Below are 15,215 nucleotides of genomic sequence, written 5' to 3' on the forward strand. Positions count from 1 at the left end.
GAGAAAAGTCCCTTAAGTCTCTGTGAGCTTTATGCATTTGGAAAGTGAAGCTAGACTGGAAGAAGACATCCCCGTCCCAGGAAAGGCTGTGCCACCTGGCCTTGGCCAGGGACCTCCCCTGCGTTTTAAATTCACCCCTTTCTTTAATCTCAAGGGAGCTGAGCAGGGAGTCCGGCCAGCTCGGGGACACCTGGTGAGATGGGAGTCAGAGCTGGATCTGCTGAGGGTAAAGGGAAGCCCAAGACCTTTGTGCCAAGTGGAAAATACAGTTGCAGTGTCCACGGTCCCAGAAGAAAAACCGCAGCATCGCTATGGGATGGGAAGGGCTSAACTGGCACAGACTCCCCCGGCCGCTTGCACCACATGTCCAAAATGCCCTTTGGAAGTGCAGATCTGCCTGCTGCTCCCTCTCCGTCACCCTGGTGTTGCGACAGCTCCTACACCTTTAGTAAAAGGCTGGATTTGCAGYGGTGCTTGCGCTGCGCTGCAGACCAGGAGGTTCCTCCGGCACCGTGCCGCTCGGGTCGGCGTCCCCGCTTGGCATTTCCAGCCCTCCTGCGCTGTGCTCTCGGGGCTGGCACGCAGCCATCGACGGGCTGGATTTTAGCGGGCACCTTCTGAGCAGATTCCCGGGGCCGGAGCTGCTCCAGCTTTGTCGCTGGAGCCGAAGGACGAACCTGTCGGAGGATGAACCTCCGTCTTCAGAATGGTCCCGGCRCATGACAGTGGTCTCGCTGGGGGCATTACAGCAGTGCAACAGCCCGAGACTTAAATGTGCAAATGAGGGATTAATTGGGCTTCGTTAACAAGCCGCACTACTTACGGCTGTTTGCTGATGTCCGTGGTGTAGCTATTAACAGCACCAAATGGGCTGAGATGTTTCCTCATGGGGGCACAGAAATTGCCAAGCGGCGCCAGCCGGGCCCCAGCGACCCCTAATTAATYGGGGGCTGCGGGCGCGGGCGGGAGGGCAGGGCCCTGCGCCGTGGTGGGGGACGTTCCTGGTGTCACTCGGAGGATGCTTTGGGCCCCTGTGCTTCTCGAGGCCGGAGCGTTTGGGTCCTGCCTAGGACAGACCTCGTGCTCCTCCTTGCCCGTCTGCCGCCCTCCGTTCGAAAGCGCAGTCCACCATGTATTGGAGGTCCGAGTCCTTTCCTAAGTGACCCTGCAGCTGGATGCAGAACAGCCACGGGACACAACACGCCGAGGGCATGCGAGAGGATTGCAGGGGGGCTCCAGCCAGGAGGATTTGGACCGGGGGGGGCTCAATCGTTGGGTCCAGCACCAGTAAAAGCACTGGAATCTATCCCCGGTGCAAGACAAGGGTCCAAACGGCGGGACCCGGCGTGCCTGCTGGCCGCCTTGGTGTGGCCATGGCCGAGAGCGCTTGTGCCTCAGTTTCCCGTCCCTGAGACCCCGTGCTCACTCCTGCCCGCTGTCTTCTGCTCCCTCCGCAGCTCCCACCTTTGACTACGGGGACATGCCGTCGCCGCTCAGCGAGTCGGAGAGCACCATCACGGTGCTGCTGAGGCCGGCGCAGGGCAGGGGGGCTCCCATCAGGTAGGCACCGAGGAYGGGCTCGCCGGGAAGACCCTTGGCGGCTGGGAGGGCAAATAGCTCCCCCCTCTCCGTGTATGAGCCCTTGGTGGCCCTGGGCCGTGTGTCCCTCTCTGGGAGAACCTGCTCTGGGCTCCGAGTCCTCCACAACGTCCGTTGTTGCTGACGTGCTCACGGACTGGAGGCGAGGGGACGCGGGAAGCAATAACCTCTTCCGGAGACGGCTCCTCTAAATACAGCCCAGCAAATCCCTTCCTGCAGAAGGAGGATTTGGAGCCGTGGGGGCTGGATTGGAAGGAGAACCTCCRCTGGGGTCTTCCTCGGGCTGCTTTAGCAAGGGCTGCGAGCCTGTCTGCACCGAGGACCCAAAGCTGGTCCCTGCCAGGGTGCAGGGTAGATGTTACGGCCCGGTCCAGCCCGGCTAGGAGGTCTCCCTGTGATGGCCCGACCCATCTCCCACATCCATCTCCTGGCACTGAGGGGAAACCAGCCCTGGCAGACCCGATGTCACCTCTGGGCACCTCCCTGAGAGCCCGGTGGCAGATTTGGGCAGTTCCCTGGGGTGGGATGGGGATGTCAGAGCACGATGTGGCTGGGAGAAGGTGAGGACCCCCAGGCAGGCCAGATACCTCCAGGAACTGCAGCAGGAGGTTTTATTTCTGCCTCCTTTGCTTGCCTGTGCCCCCATCAGCAAAGGGACGTTGCATCCGGCCACCTCGTCCTGTCCCGGTGCAGGGGTGMTGGGGCTGGATATGGGGAGAGGAGGAATGGACCGGCTCGAGCATGGAGGAAGGGCAGGACAGTCCCTTTTGGTAAAGCTAATGCGCATCTCCGCCCTGCCCAGCACCTACCAGGTCATCGTGGAAGAAGACAGGCCCAAGAAGATCAAGCGGGAGCTGGGCGGGCAGGAGTGCTTCCCGGTGCCGCTGACGTTCGATGACGCCGTGTCCCGGGGCTCCGTGCACTACTTTGGGGCCGAGCTGCCTGCCAGCAGCCTCACCGAAGCCAAACCCTTCACCGTGGGGGACAACCAGACCTACAGCGGCTACTGGAACCCGCCGCTGGAGCCCAAGAAGGCCTATCTCATCTACTTCCAGGCCATGAGCAACCTGAAAGGGGTGAGTTGCTGGGCAGCTCGCTCCGACCCCGGTCCGTCTCTCGGGGTGTCGGGAAGTGGGAGTGATGAGACCAGATGAGGCTTTTGAAGGGTATCTAGCTCTGCCCATGTACCCGGTGATGAGAGTTTGCAGGGCCCAAGTCTAGGTGTTGCCCTTCGCAGCTGCTTTGAGAAGTTTTTCTGCCCAGGGAAACGCTGAATATCCAGGCTGGTTTCCGACAGGCAGCCTGCAACCCTGCGAGAGTTTTGCCGTCAGCTGCGGCGGGGCCGGCATCAGTCCCCAAGCCGATCTGTGCSTCTCCTCCGGCAGGACACAGCGGAGGGCTGCGCAGGTGGCAAATATCCAGCCCCGATGTTGGGACCCCCCCTGCACCCCTGGGCTGCGTCCACTGCAGGCAAAACCTCGTGCCTGGGAGCCAGCGTCCCCACCTTCCCTTTAGCGTGTGGTGGGATGCCGGGGAAATGTGAGAAAACAGGATTTGCTCTAGATGGTCCTGTTGGCTGCTCRCCCTGGGACCCCTCCTCTGGCCAGCAGCCCGCCGGCCCCATGGCAGCGTCCTGCCCGGGAGGGAGCTGTCGTTCAGGGTCACCCGTACGACGCTTCGGAAAAGAAGCCGGCTATTTCCCTTCCTCCCTGCTCAGCTGCAGCAGCTCCAGGGCACCGAAGGATGGAGCCGCGCGGTGTTTGCGGTGGCTCTCACCTCCTGGTGTGGCTTTCACGGCTCTTGTGAGCTCCCATCTCAAGTGTGCCTTGGTCGCGGAGAGCCTGGGACGGGTGCTGCTCYGCCGGTGATGGAGAAGGAGGACCAGGTAGCACTGCACGGTGGCTGCAGGTGGCCATGTCCACCTCCTCGGCTCCTGGCCAGCCTCCCCGAAGATGCAATGATGTTCCCTCCAAGGAGCCCCTCCAGTCTTCTTCACGTGCTCCGGCGGCTCCCATCCTGTGGGATGGTGATGAGCTGTCAGGCGCAGCCAGGCAGGACCGCGATGGCATCCCTTGTGCCACGTGCCGGCTCGCCTGTCTCGTCCGAGTGCCGGGGATGGCTGCCAGCCTCCTTTCCCGTGGGGAAGGCGCCGGCTCTCGAATCCGTTCCCTCCACCACCACCCTGGGATCGCTGACACCTTCCTGGGTTGTAATTAGAGCTGAGACAGCCGGGAGCATCTTGGTTCCGGCTCGCTTGGGCCCTGCTGGACGATACCCGACGGCTGACGCTGTTTTACAGCTGTCCCGCTGGGAGACGATGGATCCGTCCTGTCTGCCGTCAGGCAGCGCGAGAACGCCTGCATCCTGGCGCGGGTTTTTCTGGACCGTCGCGTCGGAGTGGCCTTGGGAAGCAAGGGGGTCCGCTCCAGCTGGGCGCGTGGCACCAGCAGATTTCGTCAGATTTTTGTGTCACACGTTGGTGACACAAGGCTCGGCTGGGTCCTCCGGGGTCCCTCCAGGTGCTCAGTGAGGGCCTTTCCTTTACGCGCTGCCGAGCTTTGCCGTCCCCTCTGAGCCGAGAGCAGTGGCCTGGGTTGAACCGAAGGATGTTAATTTAGGGGATGCTGGGGGACAGAGAATTTACCTGTGTGTCTGGGTGCCCCCAGGAGCTCCTTTGGCTGAGCAGCAGGTTGGGTTAACACAGCTCGCATGGAAACTCCCTGGATTTGGTTGCAGAAACCCAGATTTGAGTCCGGCCGATGGTGCGCCTGGGGCTCGCTGGACCACCCTGCTGAGCGCTGACCTTCCCGCTCTCTTTTCCCTGCAGGAAACCCGCCTGAACTGCATCCGGATTGCCCGCAAAGGTAAGCGTCCCCCCGGGGCCGGGATTAGCCGCTGGCTTTTCTCCTCCGGGCTCGTCCCGCCGGGGTTGTGAGCACCGAGCTGCGTTTGCGGCCGCTCCTGGGGTCGGGGCTGCGGCGGGCGGTTGTCGGCACACGGGGCTGCCGGAGGCTGGGATGCGCCCAATGGTTTAGTAGAGCTCGGTCCCGAGCCGGGATGTTGTTGCCAAGTTTCTTTGGCTTCTGGCTGAGTTTTCRCGGAGACTCTTGGAGGCCAGGCTCAAAGGCAGGTGTTGGTTGTGCCGAATGTCGAATCTGGAGGTGGGCAGACTTGCATTTGGCATCGCAGAAGGTGGGATGAAGGGATGGTTATCACCTCCTTTTTGTACCTCTGGAATCAAGAGATTAAGGGATTTGACCAAGGTCACAGTGCAGCGCTGAAGTCGGGTCTCCAGGTTTCCGGTCCGGTGTCCGACTGCGGCACAGAGCAGATCCCTGTAGTGTCTCCTTTGGACCAAAATGTGCGCAAAGAGCTGTGTGTCTTGCAAGAGCAATACCAGGGAAAAAGGGCACGGGAGATTTTGGGCTCTTTGACCTTGGCAGCATCCTTGGAAATCGATGATCGAAACGACTCCTCTGAGCCCCGCACGTGCCTGGCGGTTCTGCCGTGCCGGGGGGCGTCAGGAGGGTAATCGTGCTGCTCGCGGGGGCCGCGCCGGGAACGGAGCGTGGCTGGGGATGGGGAGATGGGAAATCGCCAACCTTTCCTCCTGCTCTGGGAATTTCACCCAATAACCGCCTGCYTTGGTCTTTCAGGGGGATCGAACCTCGTGGCCTTGTGTATTTAATAAAATCCCTCGCGCTTGTCTAATATATTTAGCTCCCCGTTGGATTCGGGGAAGGAGAGAGGGAAAAAAAAGTAATAAAGTGACTTTAAGTCCTGGCTCAATGGGAAATGAAAAACGGGTATAAATGCTTGTCTGAATAGCGTAGAATATTAAAAAGGGACAAAAGGGGATTTATAACCTGCTAATAGCCTGTATCGGAGACGGATGCGGAGCCGCCTGTCCAGAGGCAGCAGCGGGGAGGGAAGCGGTGGGCCGGATACGTCGGCCGTGGGAGCACGGGCCCTTCCCGCTCGCCGCATTTGGTGCCCCACCGGCGAGACGCTGGCCAGCGCGGGAAAGCTGTGTATCAGCCCGGGGGGCCTGTTGGGTTGAAAAGAAGGGTAGAGCCTCCGGTGACCTTCGCCTGGCCAGGGAGCGGGAGARGCATGTGCCAAATCCCATCGGAAAGCAAGTAGGTCGGAGCTGAGCGCTGACCCTCCTGCCTGCGCTTTTCTCCCGGCAGCTGCCTGCAAAGAGAGCAAGCGTCCCCTGGAGGTGTCGCAGCACTCGGAGGAGATGGGCCTGATCCTGGGCATCTGCGCCGGAGGCCTCGTCGTCTTAATTATCCTCCTGGGAGCCATCATCGTCGTCATTCGGAAAGGGTAAGGAAAYCCGTGGCTGGCGTTTCCCCTCCGAGCTCTGCCCTTCGCCGCCGCGCGGGGGGATCGCGGCGCTCGGCTGGCCTTTTGGTCCGGTTTGCGGCCTTCCTGGCGGAAAGGGGGATGCTGAGAGCTCGGGGCGCCGCACGGGTCGAAGACGCGTCGAGCGACCACGGCCGATTCCCCGGCGAGCCCGGGAGACGCGAGGGCCAGGTGCTCGAGTGCGACTCCTCGCGCCAGCGGGTCCTGACGCCTGGGAGCTTCTCGGCGACGGGAGCCAGTGGTGCTGAGCACCCGCCGGCTGCGCGGGACGCTCCGTCTCCGGCCTTGCGCTCGCCCCTTTGCTCAGTCCTTCGCGGCCGGAGCCTGGCTGAGAACTGGCAAACTCGCTCCGTCCGGGGCCGGCGAACGGCAGGTCCCGGGAAGTCCCGCTGCCCGACGGGGCAGCCGAGTTGCCGTACCCCGCTGCGGTCCCTGCGCGAGGGGCGTTGGAGCAGTCTGGAGGGGGGGGATCTGGCTGTGTCGGTGTCCCCCACGGGACTTCCGAGCCGGACACGAGCCGCAGCCCTGGCTGGTGCATCCCCCCGCACCGAGCGCGAAGGTTTCCGGCGCTTCGACTTCGCTGCCGGAGGTGAATGCGCTCCGGTTCTTGGAGGCGGCTCGTTGGCGCGTGGTGGCGGAGTGGCAGGAGCCTCCGGGTGGCTCCTTTTCCTTGCACGGTGAGCCAGGACCGGCCYGCGGGCAAGCTGGGGCCTCCCCATCCTGCCGCGAGGCGCCTCCGGCGGATTTGGGGAGGAGGAAGGAGCAGAGCCAGAYAAGACGTAGATGGCTTTTTGCGCACGTCTGTGAGCTGGATCTGGGACCTCCGCATAGCAGCGAGGTGGGAATGCAGCCGTGTGCCGAGCCGGGATGCAGGGTGGTGGGAGCCAAGGTCGGACCCGCTCCTCGCTGGTCCCCGGGGCCGCAGGCTGCTCCGTCCTCAGGGCCTGCAATCATGGAGCTTCGTTCCGCCGTCGACCTCCCCTGCGTTTTGCAGCCTTCTGCCTGAAACGACCTTCTCCTCCTTCTCCTCCTCCTCGGCTTTCTGCTGCTCCATCCGTCTCCTCCCCATCCTTTGTGGTTGGGCAGGTGCCCCCTTTCCCTCTCATCTCAGCTAAGCCGTATTCATCTGAGCGGCTTGGAAATCTCCTTGCCTCTCCTCCCTCCTCACCCTCCCGACTCCGTCGCCTTTCTCGCGGTCGCCTTTGCTCCGCGCGCATCTTCCTGCCGCCGTGGGGATGCGGCGAGCTGGCTGAAGAGGAGCGCTCGCCTTCGAGAAAGACGGGATCGCACGGGCGCCCGCGCTCGCCTGCGTCTGCATTTATCGATCTGAAGGAAAACGCGTTAAGGAAAAGAGTTGCGGGAAGCTTTACGGGGATGCCAGCCCCGTAACGTGTCTTCGGCGCGCACTCCGGCTCGCTGGCACCTTTGCTGAAGCAGAAACTGGTCTCGCCGTTTCGCCTGTCCCTGCCGTCTTCCGCCTGTCTCCGCCTGGATCTCGCTGCCTGTCCTTTATTACGGAGCAGCAGCATCAGGCCTGCGAGAGTCGTTAAGAGAATTTACCTCTCCGTAGCCGAGCCAAATCGGAATATACGGCGCTCTGCGGCAAAAACAGCTTCGTGCGTCTGTATTGATTAAAACGCTTCTGGCCGTGAAAAGCTACTCGAAGAGCAAGACGGGGCTTGGAGGGGGCCCCGGGGTCGCGTCGCGCCTCTCTCCCCGCCGGCTCCCCGTCTGCAGCTGAGCGGCGCCGGGGGCCCTCGGAGGCTGCAGCCTCGTGCCCCTCTCCTGCCCCGGCTCTAAAAGTCGACGCCGCCGAGATATCGCCTCTGGCGCGGTGGGTCTCGGCRGAAGCGATGAGATAAACCCCAGCGTGGCCTTGCCCAAACCTGCCTCGACGGGGCGGTCAGAGCAGCGGCCGGCGTCGCGGCCCGGCTCCGTCGCGCTCTGCCYGGCAGTCAGACAACCCTCTCCTCCTCCTCCTCTTCCTCCCTGCTATCCCAGCTGGCAGCCATCGAGGAGACACCGGAGCAGCCTGTTTTCCGATTCCCTTGACTCCAGGTGGGATTTTTCTCCTCTTCGCTGTTGCTCCYGTCTCCGCGGAGGTGCAGAGCAGCGGCAGCGAGGGGCGGCCGGCGCCGAGGTTGTGGCCCCCCCGGCAGGGTCCGCGCTGCCGCCCGTGAGGGCTCGTTTGGCTCCAAGCGGGGAAACCGCGTCAAGGAAGCGTTCGCGGAGAAGGGGGGATGAGAGGAGAGCRATGCTCCTTCTTGCCGTCGCTCCTGGAGCCCCCCCGCTGCCGAGGGGCAGCTCCCAGCACCTCCAAGCATGGGGCGGAACGAGAGTTTCCAGCCAGCCGGGTTGGATCCTGCTCCCCGTTACACCAGCGCCTGGACGCACCCGTGGTTCTTACTGGGGGGGGGAAATACCGGAGAAGCGGGGGGTCACCGAAATACCTGGATGGACCCTGGCTTTCGGCCCCCTGGTACGCGGGGAGGAAGGTGCTCGTGCGGGGCCGGGGGCCTTTCCCAGCCCTGCCGGCTCCCAGGGAGCAGGTGGCTGCAGGGCTCGGCGCTTTGGCTGGATGCTCCGAAATCGCAGCGCGCTTCCCTAAGGGAAGGTTTGGCTTTGGGAAGAAGCATGGGGGGGGTGCAAGCAGTGTTATCCGCACGGGCAGCCGTTCGCCGAGTGCTTTTATTCGGCGAGCGAAGTGGGCTGAGAGCCCCCCGCGGGGGAGGACGGCGAGGGCTTCCCGGGACGCTCGGCACCGGGGGCCATCGGAAAGCGGCTGCCGCTCGCCGCTGCRGCGCTCCGAAAGGCGTCCGTTCGCCGCGCGGGGCCCCAGGCGGCGCTGAGCCGGAGAGGGGGGTCATTCAAAGCAGGTCTGGCATGACGGGGACGAAAAGGCAGCAATTAAATGCTTTCCCTGTCCAGGGCTTGGGAGGGACGAGCCGGAGAGGGGAGAAAAACAGCGGGGCAGAACCGCAGCTCGTGTAAATCTGCAAATCCCCGCTGGCTTCGTGGCTTTGCTCGCCCGAAAGGAGTCGCGCTGATTTACGCCCGCTTGCAAAGCAAGGCGCTCGCGCCCCGTCAGAGCTCTGCTGCCGCACGGCGCTAAGGACGAGCTCGCGGCTCAGCGGCTGCCTCCGATAACCCCGCTGCCTGCGGTCCACTCCGGATGGGCAGGACGCGGGGCGCTGCCTTTCCCAAGCCCGGTCCCTGCAGCGGGAGCTTGCTCGGCTTCGGCATCCCCGAACGAACCTGCCGAAGGCCGGGCCCGGGTCGCGAATCAGCTCCGGTGCTGAGCACCCCTGTTTCAGGGCTGGGGGGAAGCTGGGACTAGCTCATCAATCTCCTACGGGGCGTTTTGCTGTTGGAAAAACGCCGATATGCTGGGATCCAAATGTTCCCCTGGAATACAGTAGCCTGTAATAAACGGTGACGGCCAAGCTGGGCGCGGGGACGTGGTGGCTGCGGCTGGTGACCGGCTCCCGGGGAGATGCTCGGGCTGCCTGGGGATCTGCTAAGCCGCTACGAATTTTGGATGCATTTGCTGTTTGGGCTTTCAAATTGCAAAATCCATCCAGCCCCGGCTCTCGGCGATGCTCTGCTGCCCGCGCAGGAGGGCGCGAGCTGGCGCGGCTGCTTGGGCACGCACCGAGATCCCCTGATTTATCCCCGGAGCCAGGTCTCCTTTCGGCGCGTTTCACTTTCGGATCACGGAGGAGGGCCGAGACTCCCCCGCMAGAGCTCGGGACTCTCTGCGGATAACCCGTAAAAATCAGGGCGCGCACGCGCAACCTGCCGCCTGCTTCCCGCAGGCTCTCCGGGGCCGGAGACGGGAGGAAGAGCTGGCGATCGGCTTTGGCCTCGCCGTTTTGACGGCTGCTAGCGCGCAGGGGCCTTTCCCACCCGGCACTTTGCTTCCCACCCGCTCCTCTCCGGCTCCCCCCTGGCCTCGACCTGCCTCCCTGCACAACCTCCCATCTCCCCCGTAACCCTCCCTGTTGTTGTTATTCCGGAGAAAAGCTGCTTATGCAATTTCTGCTGTTCTTTGTTTGCACGCTTGCCAGGAGGAACTACTATTCTTATTCCTATTACCCGTAAGTAGTTGTCGTTCTCCTTCTCTTTTCCTCCCTCGCTCCCCCTCCTTGCTCTGCCGCGCTCTGCTCCGAGTCTTTTTCTCTGTCGAGTGCGGTTTAAGGGCCTCTTCGGCTCGGGAAAATGATGCTTCTGAACTAGTTAGAGCCCGACGGCGCTGTCAGCAAGAGGGGTCGGGTTCCCGCAAGAGCTCCGCTCCCGCTGGGGCAGCCGAGCAGGAGGCTCGAATTGCCGATTTGGGCAGCATCTCGCAGCATCCCGTCCCCAGCGGGGCCCGGATGCTTTGGAAGTGCAAGGACCTTCAATCCACAGCTCTTCCTTCCTCCGGTTTCATCTCCGCCCTGGTTTCCCGGGAGCCCCGYGTCGGCTCTCGGAAACGCTCGCTGCGGTTTCTTCCCCGGCGCCTTGAGTTTTGGGCGCGAGGCTCTTCCGGCCCCGCGGAGGGACTCGGCTTCCTTCGCAGCCCTGACATCCCGGCAGGAGCTCCCGGCCTTGCCCCGGCTCCTTGGCTGGGTGCTTAAAATGCAGCCGCGCTGGGAAAAAGCCTCAGTCGAGGGTGCTGAGCACACGTGCAAATCCGGCCTGGCGGGTCCGATCCATCCCTGGAGGCCGGGGCGCAGCCCTCGGGCTGGATTGGACCTTCCCTGCACGTTTTGAGCATTGCAGCCGGATGGCTCGGGGCGCCGTGCCCGCGGCGAAGGGGTCCGCGCTGCAGCGAAGCCCGGGCGGGAGGGGAAGGTGTAACACGGAGGGGGGGGGTGTCCCGGCTCCGTCGTGCCCTCGGGAGCATCGTTTCCCCCCCGTGCAGAGGCGAGGCGAAGGAAGGGGACGGATAGGTGGGATTGCAGCGGGCTGGCGCCGGCTCGGGGCACCGCRAGAGCCGTGCGGGGGCCCGGGAGAGCCACGGGGCTCGCAGCCTCGGTCCCTTGGCCCGGCCGCGCCGCGGCAGGCGAGCGGGGAAAGGCTCGGGGCTTCGCTAGCAAGTCGCCGGGCGCTTTAGCCCAAATCTGCAGCGGCGTAAGCGCCTCCTAGCTAATTTGGTGCCTGAGCCTCCGAGCAGGGGAAACCTCAGCGGACATCAAACCCGGTGCCTGACATAAACCGAGCTGGTAATTGGTCTGGGGGGGGGGATCTAAAAGCAGCATCGGTTCAGCCGTGCTTACGTGCGTTCCTTCCTCCCCCCTCTGCCCGTTGCAACCCCCCCTCCGCAGAAAACCCGTCAACATGACCAAGGCGACGATTAACTACCGCCACGAGAAGACGCACATGATGAGCGCCATCGACAGGAGCTTCACGGACCAGAGCACGCTGCAGGAGGACGAGAGGCTCGGGCTCTCCTTCATGGATGCGCACAACTACAGCAACAGGGGTAAGGACCGGGAAATGGGGCGTCCCCGTCCCCGGCTGCTCCCATCCAGCCCGGACACGGTTTCGCTTTAATTAATTAAGAGGTTGCTCCGTGCATCGTATCGCTGCAAGGCTTTCCTTGAGTGTTGCAACCCGGACGTGCGCTGCTGGGATTTGTGTCTCCCCTGGCTTGTGGATCCAACCCTTATCCCCCCCCAAGTGTCCCAGAAACTGCCAAAATACTGATTTTTCCAAGGCTCAACCACAGATCCTTTTCCCCTTTTTCTGCTTGCGGTGTGTGACGTTGCTTTTCCATGCTGCGGGGSTGAGTAGGTGCGCAGGTATATGAAAACGTATACGTCAAGGGCCTCAGTCCAACCTGCRTCCGTAGTAACATCGATTATAATCCACGCTTTGCTGAAGGAAAAATACTTGTGGGTGGCTAAAGCCGGATAAACTGTCTGTGCATCTTGACCTCACTCTCGAAGCAGGGAGCTGAGCAAAGAGCGGGGCCGTTTGCAGTATTCAAACTCAGACGCTGACTCAAACGCTGGCTGCAGCCTCCGAAAGTTTGGGCGAGCCCCAGCTCCGGCGATTTAGCTTACGTTGCGGTCGAAAGCTTTATAATAGCTTTCAGGCAACGGATGCCGATAGGCGCTTATGCTATATAGTGTGACGRGCTTTCTGTTGTTCCGAAGAGCCCTGGGGTTTGAAGGGTTAAGGAGACACGGCGTGCGTATTAGAGGGAGACTGATGATTTAACGCCCACTGGAGTATGCGTCTCTGCGCTGATTTAGTTGTAAAAGAACTCGTTCAATGCCCCAGTTTCAACCATATGCTAATAACATCTGTTACAGTAGCTTCAAGATGCTGCTTACACGCAGCTCTTCCGTACCGACTGCTGGATTAATATGATTCCCAGCATTGTTTCATGCATAATAGAAGCCCAGAGGGCAAACTTTTCCCCCTTTTTTTATCCGGCTGTATAGGTGTATTATTTTTTAGTTACTATCCTGTCGTGGCTTCCCGAAGTGCTCTTCGCCAGCCTGGTTTGCACGGAGGTTTTCTCCCCCATCTCGCAGCGGGCGGCTCGGACCTGCAGCCTCCTTGCGACGGGGGCGAAGCTGCTTGTCCTGGCCGCTGCCCAGGGTGGGAGCCCGGCTGCCGGCTCCTGCCGCGCTGCCGTCCTTACCCCGCTGCGGATGCTCCCCTACCGAGCCTCGGTTTCCTTAGATGTAACCAAAGTCAATAATMCCCCTCGCTGAAACCGGGATGACGTGAGAAGATGCTCCCTGGGTGGCTGTAAAGATCTCTGCCTGCAAGGAGCTGTTGTCACATTGCAAACGCTTGCAATTAATTTTTTATTGCGCTCAGCATCCAGCGTACCTCCGAGTCGTATCACGCGGCGGAGAGGCCGTCCCCCTTCCCTCCCTCCTTGTCCTGTCGGTTTGGTGACCCCTTTGCGGTCACGGAGGTCGGAGGATCGCGTACCTGGGGGCCGCGATGCCTGCCGCAGGATCCGCCTCTGTGCCTGCCCCGCTGCGTCCGCTGATGCTGCGCGGGAGCCTCGGGATAGAGGCACGCGGCGAGGGGCTGCTCCTTGCCCTTGGAGCCCGGCAGCGAAGCTTTGCAAACGAGCCGGCAAGGATGGTTTTCCAAGGGCAACAGCACCCAGAATTCGCTCTTAGAGCAAAGCTGCTCGTCAGCAGTGTGCAAACGGCCAGAGATTGGCGCCAAGGGAGAACAGCATCAGCTGGATCTCTTGGCAGCCGCAGAAAGCACCAGGTTTTGTACAAACCCGGATTTAAGGATACCRTGTGTTGGCCAGGCAGCAGCCGTGTGGGACCCTGCCAGGACAAATGCAGGTGAGGTCCCACTCTGCCTCCAACTCTGCTGTTGATTATATCGCAGAGGCATAAACCAGGTAAATTCTGCATGAATTACCCCATTAAACAGCCGCAAAGTCCATTTGTGTCAGGGCTAGAAATAAGGCACTGGTATCTAGCAGTAAGGAAAATTAACCGTTAGGCCTGGATTTGTCAGCAATGCAATCTTTGAAGTCAAGGCTTGAAGCGAAAGATATTTGTGTGCCTGGCTCTTATTGGGCTGGATGTGAGTTAAGTGCTTGAATCGATGGGAAATAAGCATGTAAACCTCTTTAAAATCTTTCCCCCCGTCTTTCTAAGAGGTCTGCTGTGATCGAGGCGGGAGATGGGCAGGAAAGACTGGTATTATCCTAAAAGGCTGTAATGGGCCTTTCTAGGTTTATATTGCAGGAATAGCTGCAGAGGCAATGCCCCAGGCCTTGCAAAGAGCATGCTGGGTCTGGCCTGCTTGCAAACCTGGTGGGATCAGCACCAGCTTCTGCCCCGGGGCGTTTCTGAGTCCCCTCTCAAGCCTTCTCCGCATGCGTGCAGAGCCGAGCAGGGACACGGTACAACCCTTCGCTCTCTCGACGGCCTCGTCTCTCCCATCCCTTCTGCAGGCGACCAGCGGAGCAGCGTGGTCAACGAGTCCAGCAGTCTGCTCGGCGGCTCCCCCCGCCGACAGTGTGGCCGCAAAGGGTCTCCGTATCACACTGGGCAGCTTCATCCCGCCGTGCGGGTGGCCGATCTCCTCCAGCATATCAACCAGATGAAGACGGCAGAGGGCTACGGCTTCAAGCAGGAGTACGAGGTGAGAGCATTGGATGCCAGCGTCTTGGGTAGGGGGCGAAAGGTAGGAGGGACAAGTCTCCCGTGACTTGGCAAGGTGGCATGTGTGTGTAGAGGATGCTCCAGCCCTCTCCTACCTGCAGCAAATCATCCAGGCTTCTCCGCAGTGGCTGGAGATGCTTCTCCCTTTCTCAGGTCCTGCTGGGCRTCTGCACAACAACGTCAGATCCCTGCCAAGTCCTCCCTCTCTCCAGCGTGCTTGTCCAGTGATAATAGGACTCTCTTCTTCTGCAATCTGGCAGCATCCAAGACTGGGGAAACCCCAGGGAGGGGATGCAAGAGAGGGTGATCCCATCTCTTCCAGGGGAAGAGAAGTCACCTCCAAGAGTTACTGGGTGCATCATGCCCATCCCACCCTAACGGGCTGGAGCACCTGTAACAGAGCAAGGTGTTTTGCAAGGCTCTGCTGCAACGCACCCAGCAGGGTTGATTTCCTGATGCCTTGGTGTCCCACAGGTCTGGCGATTGAAATTTCCCAGTGAAATTACTGTTTAATGCTTAGTTGTTTCAAGTGCAGGAGCTTTTTTCCCCCTTTTATGTATTGGACAAACCAGGGCTGGCTATAATCATTAGTGCTCCTTGAAAAGCTGCTGTATGTTCTTGGAACTAGTCATTTGAAAGCACTCAGATATTATGGGAGGGGAGAAAACATGTAATTTCCTTCCACTTTCCTCCTCTTACGCCAATCTGTGAATGTTTCTGTTATTACACACAAACCTATTCTGTGCTGGGGAGAGAAGGGGCTCGGGAGGTAAAAAAGGAACCTGGAAAAAAACAAGCAGCATATAATTTGCTGGAAAATGGGGCATTTCGTGGATGCAACAGAAGCGTGTAGCTGACAGATGGTGCTCCGGAGCCATGGCTGGGGCTTTGGGGCAGGCAGGACCCAACTGCGAGGTGGAGGGGGGAACCGCTGGGGCAGCTGCTTCCGCCCCCGGGAAGGTGGTGGGGAACGGGGCCAGGGAGACCCCCGTAGCCCTGCCCTCAGGCCACAACAGGCTTCTCTTCTTTTCAGAGCTTCTTTGAAGGCTGGGATGCTTCGAAGAAGAAAGACAAGACTAAAGGSAGACAGGATCACGTGTCAACATGTGA

General features: G+C 61.1%; 1 protein-coding gene across 1 annotated transcript in view; it reads left to right on the forward strand.

Annotated features, from left to right (window-relative positions):
- Positions 1-15,215, forward strand: part of PTPRU (protein tyrosine phosphatase, receptor type U) — a 52,449-nt gene that overhangs the window by 15,857 nt on the left and 21,377 nt on the right. Inside the window, exons 5-12 of the mRNA XM_026076319.1 lie at positions 1,458-1,560; positions 2,402-2,675; positions 4,427-4,463; positions 5,790-5,928; positions 10,035-10,064; positions 11,274-11,431; positions 13,895-14,085; positions 15,139-15,211. Of these exons, the coding sequence (XP_025932104.1) occupies positions 1,458-1,560; positions 2,402-2,675; positions 4,427-4,463; positions 5,790-5,928; positions 10,035-10,064; positions 11,274-11,431; positions 13,895-14,085; positions 15,139-15,211 (1,005 nt within the window). The remainder of the gene's footprint in view (positions 1-1,457; positions 1,561-2,401; positions 2,676-4,426; positions 4,464-5,789; positions 5,929-10,034; positions 10,065-11,273; positions 11,432-13,894; positions 14,086-15,138; positions 15,212-15,215) is intronic.

This window comes from Apteryx rowi, unplaced genomic scaffold (genome assembly GCF_003343035.1).
Source record: "Apteryx rowi isolate R43461 unplaced genomic scaffold, aptRow1 scaffold_43, whole genome shotgun sequence".
Lineage (NCBI taxonomy): Eukaryota > Metazoa > Chordata > Aves > Apterygiformes > Apterygidae > Apteryx > Apteryx rowi.